This window comes from Simochromis diagramma, unplaced genomic scaffold (assembly GCF_900408965.1).
Source record: "Simochromis diagramma unplaced genomic scaffold, fSimDia1.1 OVJJ01000343.1, whole genome shotgun sequence".
Taxonomy (NCBI): Eukaryota; Metazoa; Chordata; class Actinopteri; order Cichliformes; family Cichlidae; genus Simochromis; species Simochromis diagramma.
In genome coordinates this window covers 8,681,993-8,697,585 of record NW_024386831.1, presented here as the reverse complement: position 1 = coordinate 8,697,585, position 15,593 = coordinate 8,681,993, and the positions used below count along the sequence as shown (strand labels likewise).

Here is a 15,593-nt window from a genome sequence, read left to right as displayed (position 1 = left end):
AAAACATATACTTTTATTCACAGGATAAAACAGTTGTTTTGTATCACTAATTGCCCAGTACGATTACAGCATACAGTATTATTGTCACTGCTACATTTCTGTGATGCTACCAGAAATTATTTCCACTACTAATTAATTACCGTTGAGCTCAAAGGTTATATTAATAAACGGTTAACGAATGTGTATTTATGACGACGATTTGTGAGACTGGTAAACTTACCTTTGTTCGTACGATGGTCTTTACTTTCTACACGGTGCATTTCAAGGTCCTGCACCCATCCGTCGGTAAACTGTACCTGGGCTTGTTGCAGTGACCTGAAGTTACTAAACTTCATGAGTGTGTGCACTCACTCCAAGAACCATATAATTATAAATCTGAGCGTGGTGAAAGTTGGGCAGCACGCTAACGTCTTTTGTCCACTCTGTGTGCTCGTAAGGGTCTAACCCATGCCTATTCAACTACGAAGTTAGTTGGGCCAGATTTTCAAACCGAGGAATTTATCTGGGCCAGATATTTTTTTTGAAGCCAGTAAGCAGCAGATCATGATCAATTTCAAACCCAAACAACTGTACTGAAAAACAAGTATTTTTTTTATTCCTTTTCCCCTATAAATCTGGTGGTGACCTCTCACAAATGCACACCAAAAGGTCCATTTAAAAAAAAGGGAGCTATAACTAAACTATTTTTTGCACATTTGAAATAATAATAATAATAACAAAAAACATTTTGATAATTCCCTTTCAAATTAAAATAAATATTTCGCTGACCACTCACTTTTCCTGCCATGGATGGAGCCCCATCGGTCACACGTATACAGACACGCTTCATATCCAGACCATTTTCCTCAAAAAGAGCTTAAATCTTCTCAAACATCATTTCGCCAGCTGTTTGTCCCTCTAACGGTAGTAAGCCGAGCAATTTCCCATCCAAAAAACGGACATATACGCATTATCAGTTCTGTCTGTGATCTCCTGCTATAGACATTACATCAGTTTTCTTCAGGTCATCTAACAGCATTTCAAACTCGTCTGACGCCAGAACTTCAATTCTACGAATATTTGAACTGTCCTACAGGGGTACGTTTTTAATAGCAGATGTCACACTCACTTTTCACCGCATCCACCACGGCCAGCATGCAGTATTTCATTGTTTCAGAATCTGTGAAAGGCCTTTTCTTCTTCGCCAAGAAGCAAACACGAAGGGAAGATGCTGCAGCTCTCTCTTGGGCTGTACAGGACCCTCACCATGGTAGTACAACTCCGGTTTTAAGATTATTAAACTCGGTAAAATGAATAAGTATTTGTCAGTCCGGGCAGGGTTAAACCGACAGTTTTCATTGTCAATTTTGCGCTTTTGGAGTGAGAAAGACATGCTGTTGTCGCATCATATATTACGATGATTGTTTAATATGTTTACATCACGGTGCATTGTGGGTTAAATATTGCTAGGCTACTAGGAGTGTTGCATTCACAGTCTACACTACGCTGTAGGGATATTTATTTTTTTTTTTAATTAATTAACGAATTCATTTTTTGCGTTTTCTCTGTGTTTCTGCCAGGACCACAGGCAGGGCCACTCGCAGGTTGCTTCTGGGCCGCATTTGGCCCGCGGGCCGCCATTTGAATAGGCTTGGTCTAACCCTTTCACTCCTTTGATTTTTTCCTCGTATCTTTTCTTTGTCTTTTCGTCGAGTCTGTCTTTGTACGGACCGGCATTGTTCTCCTTTTGTTTTGTACATTCCTTTTTTGTGCGTCAAAGAAAAAACAAGAAGGTATTGGAACCGGAGAATGAACGTTTTGCGGTGCTGCAAATGCTTACATTTGATGCGGTACTTGGATTGTTTTGCCACTAGTTCCCGGCATGCAATGCGCGAAAATCACGTGATTGCTAAACAAGGGGGAGGGTGCATCCGGCCTCCTCGGCTGTAATTGGTCCAGCCCAGAGTCGATCATGACCAATTGGCCAATCCAACACCTTTCATTATATATCCAGTCGCCTCTTTGTTACTTCGGAAACATAGCTCGAACAATTTCTCTTCAACGACGTAATCCGATAACAACCGATCTCTTTACCCGTCGGCTTTCCGTGGGTGTCATGCGACCGGCTATTGCAGTTAATAATACAACAGCTTCTTGCCATTTTTTGTGATTCTTTTTATCGCTGTGTAACTGATTTCAATTGAAAGCCTTCCTAAAAAAAAAAAAAAAAAAAAAAAAAAAAATCCATCGGCCCATAAAAAAAAAAATCGCCATCGGGCATACCGGGCCAGTCCAGCTATGAATCACGTGATGTTGTGGAAGCACGGACGCTTACCTGACAGGCTCCCAGTAGCTTTGAGAAGTCATGTGATATAGTTTGTGGTTATTTTTTCCTGAGACCCAGCGTGAGATGACCCAAACTTAATTATGAAGTACAGAGAATGGAAACCAGGAGAAAAGCAAACATTAAAATCTATATTTAATGAAGAACATTAGAAAGAGAAATGTCACAGTTTCCTTTGATTTTCTTAAAATGCTTATGTTTAATTTTCAAACAACATTAAAAAGTGTCTGGACCCCATTTGGGAGCATCAGTTTTACGTTCACAGTCAAACAAGTCAAAAAGTCAGACACAGAAAATCCGGCTGGTTCATTTGCAGATCTTCTGACCTGCAGCACCAAATAATAAGCTGGTCTACAAACACGAGGAGAACCTGCGAGTCATCGACGCTCAGAGCAGCACACATCAGTATCATCTGTTTCTCAAATAGGGCGAGAACTCCTCCTCTTCCTCTTCAGTTAGCGTGTCCGTGCTGTTGCCTTCACATCTGCTCGCAGTGCGGTCTGTGTGTGTCGGGAATACTTGAGGTGTCAGGTGATCTGATTCAGTTTGTGAGTCTGTGGCAGGTAAACCCTCCAGGCTGGACTCTTTCAAAAAGCCTGTGACGTCCTCCTCATCTTCATCGCGTGCAGCCATTGAGGCGAGGGTGACTGAGAACAGGTTGACATTGCCGGAGATGTCCCGCACCTCCTTGTCCTCTTTGGACTTCGTCACCTCCTCGTCCTGACTTTGTCCCCAGACTCCACTTCGACTCCTCTCTTTCACCAAACAGAGCTGCGCTCCCTCCACCTCCGTCTCCACCTGGCCTTCGTCAGACTCTGCAGGCAGCGCCGTTACTTTCACCTTAGCAAATAACCTTGCGCTTCCAGCGTCCAGTGCTGCCGTTGGCTCGCTGTTCGTTGACATGTTGCCAGACAGCTCCTCACAGCAGCAGCTCTCCCCCGAGGAGAGATCCACTGCTCTGTTCACATAGTTGCCATCATCGTCGTCCTCTGAGACATCGTCAATGTTGGCAGAAGGTGATGTTGTGTGATTGTTATGCTCCCCGGTCTCCGAGGTAACTGAGATGGGATCTGGGACGGTGGGCTGCGGGGCCAGGACGTAGCCTTTGGTTAGAGCCGTCTACAAAGAGAAGAGAAAGAAGCTCTGAGAAGGAGGAACAGAGGCAAACTCTGCTGAAGATGTCTGAGTATCATCGAGTCACAGCTGTGTCTAAGTATGCAGGACAAACACATCAGCCAAAGCTGTTTTCTGGGGACAGTCACTGTGATCTGTTAGCTGTTTAACAACTACTCTTTCAAGGATCTAGAGATGGTCTAGAGATGCTTTTTGAGTAAAGGTTTAACTACAGCCAGCTTGAAGGCCTGTGGTACACAGCTGATTATTAGAGATAGGTTGATCATATTTAAGACTGAAGCAAGATATACACAGAGCAGCAGGGCAAAACAGAAGTAGTTTTCAGCTCAGCTGACTCATTTGCTTAACCTTTGAAGGACTTTGGTCCTTCTGTGGAAATGCAAATCACAATATGCTGGAGGAGCTTTACAACTGTGGAGCTTCAAAGTGTTTGAACTTTGTCCTCTGAGAGACGCTCATGGATGAAATGAAGGCGATGTTCAACTTCACAGCAGAAATAAACACATCATTATAAAATCTCTCAAACCACAGGTGTTAGAGTGCACATGAAACTGGATTTCTTACAATTAGAGCTCTGGGCACAGTTTCCTTCAGTTTACAAATGACTCCCGTGTAGAAGAGGAGGAGCAGGCAGCTCGTGACGATGAAGATGGCAACCATCGGGACGCCGATGACCAAACCTAAAGTGAGGCCTGCAGACACACAGACACACATTATTCCATGCAGACGACCGTCTGAACCAGCCGAAGTACAGCGGAGGGGTGTGGTTTGTGGCTGTGCTGTGGGAGGGATGGGTGGAGCAGGTGGCTGGGGGAGGAGTCCCACTGGCGAGAGGGGCAGCCCTGGCATGTGTTAGTAATTACTCCCTCTGCATATTTACACAGATAAGGAGGCAGATGAATTGTGGCAGCTCATTATGCTCTGATTCAGCAACAACGCCCGCCTTACCGGCTGCACATCAGCTCACCTCTCTGCTGGTCCACCGCCGTGGTGAAGGTGCACTTCCAGGCAGACGGCTCATGCTTGTTTAGTTCTCTGGTGTTGAGCTTCACCTCTATGCAGTACTCCGCCCCTTTCTTTAAGTTTTCAAGGGTAAAACTTTTATTTTCTGTTTCCAGCGTCTGCAGGTCAAAGAAGGAGGAAACGTGTCATTAAAATCACATCTGGGATTTGTCCACGACCCACTGGTGTGATCCTCAGCATCGTTTTCTCCTCTGACCTCTACGCGGCCATGAAGACACCTTTGGAGGCCTGACCAGGTGTACAACACCTGCTCTGACAGGTGACTCTCAAAGTCAAAGTCTCCTCATGTCAATCAACCCGACACCTGCTTTTAGGCAGAAGCCTGCTGTGATTGCAAGGGCGTAGATTTGGTTGTGGCATTGGTGGGGACGGATGATTCAACCACCGACCCCTGCCCTGTTTCTTTTCCCCCCCCTTTTTGTCTTTTTTTCTTGATAAAAGGAGAAATATACTTGCCTACATATGCTATCTCTTTACATCAGCACTAAGGGAACACTGAATGACCTGCTGGGTTTTGTCCATAAAACTACTCACGAAAGATTACCACAGAGTAAAAGATCTCTCAGCAAAATTCTGCAACATTTTAGGCACTATTGCCCCGATCAAATCAGTGAGCTGGGATCTTTTATTCTAAGCATGAACTACTGTTACCAGTTGGTGTTGGCACAAAACCTTCGGCCTTCTGTTAGAAAGCGGAAGATATGCCCCACCTTTTCCGCTGGCTGCGGGAGTTCAGCAACATATCGGGGTATAAGGTTAATTTATCAAAATCTTTACTGTTTCCATTGAACAATCTGGCAAAACAGACCACTTATGACGATTTGCCTTTTAAAATTGAAAATGACAAATTCACATATTTGGGACTGGAAATAGCTGGCTCGATTAAGACTATTTTCCAGTATAACTACAGGTCTATTCTGGACAGTACTAAATCTGATCTGGATAGGTGGTCAAAACTTCCACTTTCGCTGGCAGGACGGATAAATGTGGTGAAGATGACTGTAATGCCCAGGTTTCTTTATCTATTCCAAATGATCCCCATCTTTCTCCCCAAATCCTATTTTGCCCAGCTGGATCGCTTTGTCTCTTTGTTCATATGGAACAAAAAACCTGCACGCATAAGGAGAGCAAGCCTGGAGAGAGCTAAAGCTGATGGTGGTTTGGGCTTACCTAATTTCTTATTCTATTATTGGGCTGCTAACATTGTCAAGCTGACATATTGGATAACCATGTTTGCGGATGGGGAGGGTCCAGTCTGGGCAGATATGGAACTGAGAGCTACACTCCCAATCTCCCCGATTTCGATCTTAACTGCCCCTCTCCCACTGAATGTCAAAGCATCTGGACTGAACTCCAATTTGGTGGTTCAAAATTCAATTAAGATCTGGGGTCAATTCAGGAAACATTTTAACTTGACAAATACTTGTGGCTTTTCTCCGATAATGTTTAACCATCTTTTTACACCATCTCAAATAGATCATTCATTTGCAATCTGGCACAGAAACGGTCTGGTTTTCTTTCAAGATCTCTTCACTGAGGATGGCTTTGTCTCATTTAAATATTTGTGTGAAGACCATAACTTACCAAAGTCTCACTACTTCAGATACCTTCAGGCTCGGAGTTTTGCCTCTAAATTTCTCCCAGGGTACCCGTCTCTGCCCTCTAAGGACCTACTGTATCTAGTTCTTAATGTGAGTCAGCCCACTAAAAGAGCAATATCGAAGATTTATGCATTGATTCTTGAAAGCTGCCCTCATACATGGGACAAACCTAAGGCGGCGTGGGAAGGGGAGGTTGGAGAACTCATGTCAGAAGACATCTGGAAGAAAGCCATACAGCGTATACATACGTCTTCTCTCTGTATTAGACATGGCCTGATTCAATTTAAGGTTGTCCACAGGCTCCATTACTCTAATGACAGACTGTCTAAACTGTACCCTGATGTTGCACCGAATTGTCCTAGATGTGATTACTCTCCTGTTTCTTTGGGGCACATGTTTTGGTCATGTCCCTCTCTGTATGGTTTCTGGGCATCAATTTTTCAATCACTGTCAGCTATATCGGGTGTGAAACACTGCGGCCCGACTCTTTGATAGCTATCTTCGGTGTACCGCGGGAAGAGCTGAGACTCTCTCCCCTCCACAAAAACGCAATAGCCTTTGCCTCGTTGCATGCCCGCCGTCTGATACTGCTGAGCTGGAAGGCGTCGAACCCTCCTTCCTACGTCCATTGGATTAGAGAGGTGATGTTGGGATTAGCTCTGGAAAAAATTAGGTATACCGTGCGCGGCTTGGAGAGTAAATATGACAAAACCTGGTCACGATTCATAACTCATGTCAAGAGTCTGTCTTTTGCCTGATTTATTGTTCTTTACTTGTTGGTAATTTATGCTCTTGCTCTCTTCTCGGCCTGCTGTCCACAGTCTCCTCAATGCCCGTACTTTGACTGTTGGGATTTCTTTATTCCCTTTTTCTTCTTTGTTTCTTCTCTCATGTGCCGGGGTCCGGCTGTTGGTGCTATAATGACTGTCACAGATTGGTTTGAGTGTTTCTCCCCCTTTTTTTTTTTTTTTTTTTTTTTTTTTTTGTGTTGTGTGTATTGTGCTTCCTGGTTGTGGGGATGCCACCTGGATTGGGGGGGGGGGGGGTTCGCAACTTTTGTAAGAAATTCTGGACTGTTTTGTTGGAAAACTATAAATAAAGTTGTAAAAAAAAAAAAGAAAGCGGAAGATAAAGAGGAACTTCATCTTTCAGCACAGCAATGACCCAAAGCACACATCCAGAACAACAACAGAATGGATTCACCGGAATAAGGCTGAGGCTTTGGAAGAGGCCGGACAGAGTCCAGACCTGAATTCCAACATCTGTCGGCTGATCTGAAGAGGGCTGTGCACAGGAGATGTCCTCGCAATCTGTCCGATTTGGACGTTTTTTTTGCAAAGAAGAGTGAGCAAATATTTCCACATCAAGATGTGCCATGCTGATAGGTTCCTACCCAAAAAGACTGATTAGAGTGATAAAAGGCAAAGGTGCTGCAACAAGGTATTAGTTTAAGGGTGTGCATATTTGTGCAACCAGGTTATTTTAAGCCAAATCTGCACCTTTGTGTGATTGGCTGCATTTCCATTTTTATATCGTATATGTACTGTATGTGTTTTACAGCCACGCCTGGACACCAGTCAGCGACCGCTGGCTCAGGGACAGGATGGTCTGTAGGCCTGTGTGACTGAAGCCTCAAACAGGTTTAAAGGAACTCTAGAATGAAGATACCAGCTGAGGTCTAAATCTGCACGCTGATGTTGGGATGAAATGGATGTCTTACCTGGATTTCTCCATCGGTTCCGATCCGAAATAAGACTTTGAAGCCGTTATAATGCTGGATACTGGGAAAGTTTGGCAGGTCATCGGGCCAAGGCAGTGAAATGTTGATCTGGATGTAGTTTTCATATCCGACCAGTGAGACCTCTGGAGGACCTAATTTAGCTTGTAAACAGAAGAAAACACGCGGTCACCTTGTGGTAAAGATTCAACCAGTCCAGAGATTTTAGTTCAATCAAAGCCTGATGCATCTGGATTATGGGACACACTTAAATCCAAATGCACCAGTGTGAAACCCAGAAGACACTCATGCTGACGTACTTTCTTTGTAAGGGACAAACACAATTATTTTGGACCTCGGAGACCAGGTTTGGTTGAAGAACGCTTTGACGTGCAGGTAATAATGAAAGTTCCACTCTGGTAGCATCAGCGGCATCGATGTTCCAGATGTTTGGTTGCATTGGGGCTGCATTGGTATGTTGCATTGCTGTTTCCACTTCTTTCTATTATCACTGAACAACGACAAACAGAACATTTTAGATCAGAAGGACAAAAACAGTAAAAGAAACATTTGCTTTGTGTTACGACTGTTTGCTCAAACAGCGACGATGAGCTGTTCATGTCTCGAATCCAGCTGGTCCTGGATTCAAACGAAAGCTGATTTCTGATTGGACGTTTACTGTCAGGTTACCATTCATGAATAAGAGAGGAGTTTAGATGTTAATTAAAAAGCTCAGAAGTCTGCTGCTTTGCTCAGATGCAGCTTTTCAAACCTAAGCCGTGCTGTCGAGGCTGTGACCTTTAACCTGCTGAGGCCTGTAGACGTGTTTCCAGATAAAAGATGATGCATTCAGGGTGCTTAAGACGGGAATATGACACAAAGCCAATATTTCAGAGCTAAAACAGGACGAGTGAACGCACCACTTGTCACAGGTTTTATCCCCTCTGACAGCTCGTTCAGATCCTGATGGAAACCCATCTGAGGCCTGAAGCTGGCTCACCTGAGGCCAGCACACCGGCTCTGAAGACTCAGTGAAACCTGAAAATCATTTCTAAGACATGCAGGAAGGCAGCCGGATGCTGCTGCGTTTTAGCTGTAAGACAATTAGGGCTGCCACAAACAATTATTTTGATAGTCGACTAGTCACCGATTATTTTTGCGATTAGTCGACTAATCAGATCATCATCCATTGGAGTAAAACGAACAGCTTATTGCACCAGCAGCATCTGCTCTTATATAACTATCATTAGCTTACAGCTTTAAGTGTTTAAGGTGCTAACTAAAAATAAAGACAAGATGATAGTTTATTAAATTTAATGAAATTTGCAGATTGTTTCGGTGGAGTTTAATAAACTCCTTGCTATCTAAAATATAACAGGACACTGGAGTAAATTCTGGAGCATCTCACACTTCTGATAATCAGCTGTCTGATTGATGTTTATTCAGCTGTGTAAAAACTATAAGTTTAATCTCAGCCAAACCGATTTACTCAGGAACAAATAAAATACTGAAAAAAGCCAAACAATAACATTTTTAAGTTATCTAAGTGACTTATATATCATGTTTAACCTGAGTAGCGAAAGTCCACCAGGAGTTTGAAAACGATTTGCCGGGAGTCCGGTGTTCTCACGGCTCTAGTGAGCCTAGCCCCCGGCTAGCTATCGAGCTAGTGGGTAACAGACGTCTCCGAAAACGTCGGAGCGCTTTTGAAAATATGCGGTGTCTCGATAAACTGAGCAGATATTTGAGGTTTACACAGCTACATTCTCGCCTGAAAATATGTAAAACGTTTATTTTGTGACCCAGAAAGAATAATAAGAGTAATATTAAAACTAACCAGCTGCCGCCATTGTTGGAAACTGAGCAGGGCCGCGCTATGAATTCTGGGACACAGCTTCTTCTTCTTCGGGGCTTAACGGCAGCTGGCATCCTTGTACATGCAGTGCTGCCATCTTCTGTTTCAGTCCGTTATTACACTCTTAAATCCTGCTACTTATTCCTGCGTCTGTTGGGATCTTACAAAGCTTCAAACAACGCGTCGACGATTTTGATAGTCGACGTAATCGTGACTAGTCGACTAATCGTGGCAGCCCTAAAGACAATAAAGACTCGTTGGACCCACAGGCTGTGGTTTGGTGACGAGGACGCTGTATGAGGAAGAACACAGTTTCTGAACTAGCTGAAAAACACGAAGCCACGAGCAGTTTCAGTGTATTCATGTTAAACCTTGCAAACGTAAAGCGAACCCTCACGATGAGTGCTGAAACTGAAACGGCGTCAGAGCCATCCCAGCTGCTCGCTGTGAACAAACCGCCCAGGAGAGAGAAAGCACCCCGCCCAGGCAGATATTCCACCAAAGAAGAAGAAGGAGCCAGTGAAGCTGACTGAAAACGTGAGCAGATTAAAGGTCGCGGTTCACCAGCAGGAGATCATCACCACAGCAACGCGGCCCAAACAATCAAAGTCAAACAGTGTAGAAAAACGTGAAAAATGACGGAAATGCAACAGATTTGGTGATCGGTACAAATGTTAGAAGATTCATTCAAATATGAAGGACGTGTACAAACGTGGGGCAGTCTCCATGGTTACATATCAGCTGATGGTTTCCTACAAACATGTTCACAGAGATATCAGCTGTGAGAACTCCCACTGTCAGTGTGTGAGTCGTCCCTGCACACACACTAATATCTGTTATTGATAATATTAGAATATTAAAGGCGAGCTCTGTGTCGGACACGTCGCCCCTCGGAGTACTCAGTACCCTTAAAGTAGCTCTCAGGGCAAAAAGGTTGGTGACCCTGGTCTGAAGAGGTCCCCACAAACCTCAGCCCGCCGCTCTGCTTTCACTTCCTGTTTCATCTCCACGCACTCCAAAATAACCACGATCTGTGTGCTAGAACATCTTTGTGTGTGTGCGCGTAAATGGAAAACAGCTGCAAGCTGTGTTCACGCTCTCGAGCCTGTGTGCGTCTGTTATCAGGGGTTTCCTCCATGCCTGAGAGGAGCGCTCCCTGAAGCCTGGACCAGCTGATCTCTGTGCAGCAGTTGCTCAGAGACGGCGGCTCATCGTCCCACAGAGCACGCCGTGCACGCCATCACAGGCAGCAGGGAGGGCTGCTTCATGTTTACCACACATCATAAACCTGCATGGAGGTCACGCCCCCACTCACACACCTGATCCTCCATCGTCTCACGATCACAGCACACTTTGTCTTTTTATTTACGCGTACGAACGAGCTGCTTATGTTTCCCCTGTCACGACGAGTTTGGCTCGAATGTTTCTGATGTCGTCACACGTGGACACGACACCGGGTCTAAAGACCAGAACGTCTGTCTCCATGAAATCTGTTCTTCTGGATAAACTGCAAAAATGAAGCCGTTTCCTTTGATTTTATAAAATATGAACAAAAAAAACTTGTAACTAACTAACTTTGTATAGCTGCATAATTACAATATAATTAAAAATGAAATTATTCTGTTGTTTCATTTCTTTCTTTGATCTGAAGAAAAGTGCAGACAAACTTGTGTGAGTTACAAAATAAAACAGGAAATCTATTTTTGAATCGTTCTTTTGGTAAAAAAGAAGAAGCAACAGTGGAATTTCCCAGCAGGCTACGGGGGGACTTTTACCCTCCTTTAGAAAAAATATCGTGTTCTGAACTTCGACAGGAAGCATCTGACAAAAACACGCAGCTGATGCAACACTTTTATTTACAGGTGTTTAATCCTGTCCTTTATCTCAGGTGTGTGTGCGTGTGTGTGTGTGTGTGCGTGTGTGTGTGCGTGTGTGTGTGTGTGTGTGTGTGTGTGTGTGTGTGTGTGTGTGTGTTAATAAAAGCCTGGAGTCACAGCTGAGCTTGAACTTGATCCTTCAAGCGTCTGAACTATGCGTTTCTACATCACCCACAGAGCTCAGAGGTTTTTTGGGGTTTGATGTGAGCACCATCGTCTTCATGTTACCAGGCTGAGAGTGACAGGACGTGAGGACAGACGGCGGACAAATTACCTCACAAAGACCCCGTACTCTGTCCCAGGGGGCGTGTTGTCGCCGGGCTTCCACCGAAGGACGTGGCGGAAGTTCAGAGAGTCGACAGAAAGGTTAACAGGTGCGGGAGGCGGATGAGCGAGCTCTGCGAGAGGAAGAAAAGGGAAAATATGTGAGGCAATCTGATGAGTCACGAGGATCCAAAGTATACCTGACAGGTATCAGCCTGTGTGTGGGTGGGGCAGGACGGTATTTGAACACCTGACTGCTTTTACATGACTCACCTGAGTGCAGCAGCAAGCTGAGGCAGAGCAGCAGAGGCAGACAGGCCATCGTCACAGGTGGGCAGGATTCATCGTCACGTCTGCAAACGCGCTGAGAGCCAGGAAGCACCACGCGGTCCAGCTGCAGCGAAACATCATCTACATTTACATCTCATCGACGAGACGATTATAATGTTTCGGATTGTTTCAGTTCGAGAAAAGATTTTCAGTCAATTAAACATAAACTCAGTTAGTTGCCCAACTGCAGCCGCTTCATCCTGAAGACAGAAAACCCCCACCATCAGACAGCAGTGACAAAAACCCCTTTTCACAGGAAGAGAGCAGGGAAACAGGATGAAACACTAAAAAGACAACATTTAGTGACGCACTGCAAACGGCGAGAGAGGGGAGAGGACGCTCAGAGAGAGAGAGACTCTCAGACTTGTGGGCAACATCGTCAACATGTTGCATCAAGCATGAATGATGACATCACAGCAAGTCTGGCACCTTCTCTCCTCTTCCTCCTCTTCCTCCTCTGCCGCTGAGCCCAGCCCTGCTGCCTCAGCACTCTCACATCCTCCCACGTGCATCACTTCTACCACATTATTAGAAACCAGAGTTAAAGCTTGAAGGTGAACTTTTTACTCAGTGTTCACGAGACGGCAGCTGCAGAAAAAACTGACGTTCTTTTACAAAAACAGGAGCCGTGCAGACTGACTGGAAACACGCTCAGGACCCCGAGTCTGGTCCAGAGGCTGGGAGCCTCAGCACCGCTGTGAAAGTCTCCCAGTTCCTGTTTTCAGTGAAAACATCACGATGAGGACGGTTCATGAGCGTGAAACACCAGGACATCAAAGGTTTACTGTATGGTGTTTGAAAAACCACACGTGAAAAACACACAACACAGTCAACAACTGGGCTCCAGCCCAGTCACAGGGGGCTGGAGCCTCCCAGTTACCCTGCACGCTGGACTGGTCGCCAGTCTGAGACAGACCAGACTGGACACAGACACGGGGAGAACACGCAAACTCCACGCAGAAAGACCCGACAACAGCGCTAATCACCGCGCCACCGTGCTGCTAAACAACAACAACAACAATAATAATAATAATAACTGGACAGTCTCGTGCACTTAAGTCAATTCAATTCAATTTTATTTATATAGCGCCAAATCACAACAAAAGTCGCCTCAAGGCGCTGTTGTTGTGATTTGGCGCATTACAGTAGTTTTAGTCAGCGTGGATCGTGATATAATAATCTGAGCCCACGGTGAAACCTGTCCACTCTCCCACGTTTAAAACAATAAAAGGCAAAACCAGATTAGTTTAATGAGCGCTTTGTTCAGAGGAACACAACACACAGTCTCAGTGACCACGGACACCAACGGACACTCTGATTGACTTTCTGATCAGTCAGTTATCCCTATTATCATTGTTATCATGATTATCATTGTTGTTGTTATCACTTCACGCGGCTGGTCGGTGTCCGCTCCACAGTCTGGCCCCTGCTCGTGTGTACTAGTCGGTAGTTAAACACCAACCGGTGTTGTGCCAAAAACTGATTTCCGGTATTTGCCAAAAAGCGATCGCTCATATTTAAAGTGCTATGAGTAACTTGTTGGGCTATAATATGTTAAACATATGTCAAATGCATCCCTTATGGATGACATAAAGTCATCTTGAGCCACAAACAACATTCGTGTAACAAGATCGAAGCCGCAATCAGTTTTTGGCAGCGACTTTTATATAACATTTATTTATGCAGTAAAAAAAATCTCATTAACATTAAAAATGGATTTTGTAAGAGTAAGTTGCCCAACAGGACAGCAGAAATGGCAGCAAATATTACAATAGTTCTGTAAAAATATTTTAAGTGGGGATAAAGGACCGGATTGGTTATAATGTAAGTACAAGTTGTAAAGATACTTAAAAAAAAGATAATTTTTTAATTCTTTATGTAACCCCTTTGTATCCCCTGTTCACCGAAGTCTATTTACGAACATACGTAAAGATATTACACATAAAACATACACAGAAACACTGGAAATCAGTTTTTGGCAGACAATCACTTTTTGGCACAACACCGGCCCCGGAGTGCCCGCCGGTCACTGCTCCCTGCGGAACCGACACAGCCACACACAGACAGCGGTGTCGTGGACATGTTCGGCCGGCCTCGGTGGCCCTCTGCCCGGTCACTCACCTCCTGTCTGCCCGGAGCGGAGCTTCCACAGCCTCGGAGAAAGACGAGCAGCTCCCAGAAACTCTCCTTACACTGTGACGCAGACGGGCTCCTCTCAGCTCTCCACATCAAACCTACCACCGCTTCCTGCCACGCCCTTCAAAGTAAAAGCCTCCCGCACCAACACAGTTCTACACTGGTCTCGGTGGACTTTTTTTCCTTAAGCTGGATCTAGTTTTCTGTATCTTAATAATATGTTATTAAATTATTGTAATGTGATCGGGATGAACTGTGGACCTGTCACAGTAGGAACTGAGTGGTTAACATCACGCGTGGGCGTGTCAGAGTGCCAGGGTAGAATTTTCCCCTTGCGTCGGGAGCGCGCACTGATGAGTGTTTGTGGGTTACAGGAGAAAATGATGCATTAAAAGTTCTCACGCGGCGCATCATTTCCACACTGTGGCTCATATTTATTTGTATCCTGTAACTTTACTGTTTAAAGAGCCAACGCCGCTAATATTTCAGCAGAAATACGTCTTTATAAGAAGTGTTTGTGAACTAAATCTAAAAACGACAGATAGTGTTCATCCGTGATTCGGACAGCCCTGTGCGCGCTCCCGACGCAGGGGAAACAAATCGTCTGGGGATACCAACCCTGGCACCACACCGGCGATCCAGCTGGATGGAAAGGCTGTTCGGGGGTGAGGAGGGGAGGATGGGTGCCGTGTTTAGGTCGGGACTCCAGACCCCGCCGGATCAGCTGCTGTCTCTGAGATCCCGTCGCGCATGCATATAGTTTAATAGTTTAATTATTTATATAGCACATTTAATTACAACAGGAGCGTTGACCAAAGTGCTGTACAAGAATACAACATACATAATAAAACAACTTAGAGTATTAAAAGCAAACACCAAATATGAATTAACAAACAACGTGCTCATGCTGTATTAAAAGCCAGTAAATAAAAATGTGTTTTAAGATAAGATTTAAAAAGATTGATAGTATGAGCCTGTCTGATGTGTAGGGGTGAATTACTCCACAGCTTAGGCGCTACGACTGCAAATGCTCGATCACCTCTATGAACCAGCCTCGACCTTGGTACAGCTAAAAGCAAAAGATCACTTGATCTAAGAGATCTAAGGGGGGTATAAGTCTGCAAGAGGTCAGACAAATACCCGGGAGCCTGTCCATTCAGGGCTTTGTAACAACAATACAATTTTAAAATTAATTCTGAGCCAGGGAGCCAATGAAGGGAGGCAAGTACCGGGGAAATGTGTTCACATCTTTTAGTACGTGTCAGAAGACGAGCTGCAGCATTCTGGACCAACTGCAGCCTTGAACAAGCATCCTATAAAGGATGCTTGTTCA

The 15,593-nt window shown here is 44.7% G+C and overlaps 1 protein-coding gene across 1 annotated transcript; it reads right to left on the bottom strand.

The window, feature by feature from the left end:
- Positions 1 to 2,440: 2,440 nt before the first annotated feature.
- LOC120731068 lies at positions 2,441 to 14,377 on the bottom strand. Its single transcript, XM_040027832.1, has 8 exons — positions 14,246 to 14,377; positions 12,068 to 12,188; positions 11,805 to 11,928; positions 8,119 to 8,309; positions 7,802 to 7,962; positions 4,425 to 4,578; positions 4,022 to 4,149; positions 2,441 to 3,442 (listed from the first exon to the last, which is right to left on the bottom strand). Exons 1-8 carry the CDS (start codon positions 14,351 to 14,353, stop codon positions 2,732 to 2,734), a joined length of 1,698 nt encoding a protein of 565 aa, XP_039883766.1. The 5' UTR covers positions 14,354 to 14,377; the 3' UTR covers positions 2,441 to 2,731.
- Positions 14,378 to 15,593: the final 1,216 nt, after the last annotated feature.

Bases quoted from the DNA above. Each gene is read 5' to 3' on its own strand.
- LOC120731068 (XM_040027832.1), bottom strand. From the start codon at position 14,353: ATGTGGAGAGCTGAGAGGAGCCCGTCTGCGTCACAGTGTAAGGAGAGT. The intron at 8,310-11,804 runs GTAATTTGTCCG...GTCGTTGTTCAG, and splicing joins GAGTACGGGGTCTTTGTGAG to TGATAATAGAAAGAAGTGGA. The intron at 7,963-8,118 runs GTACGTCAGCAT...TCTGTTTACAAG, and splicing joins GTTTGTCCCTTACAAAGAAA to CTAAATTAGGTCCTCCAGAG.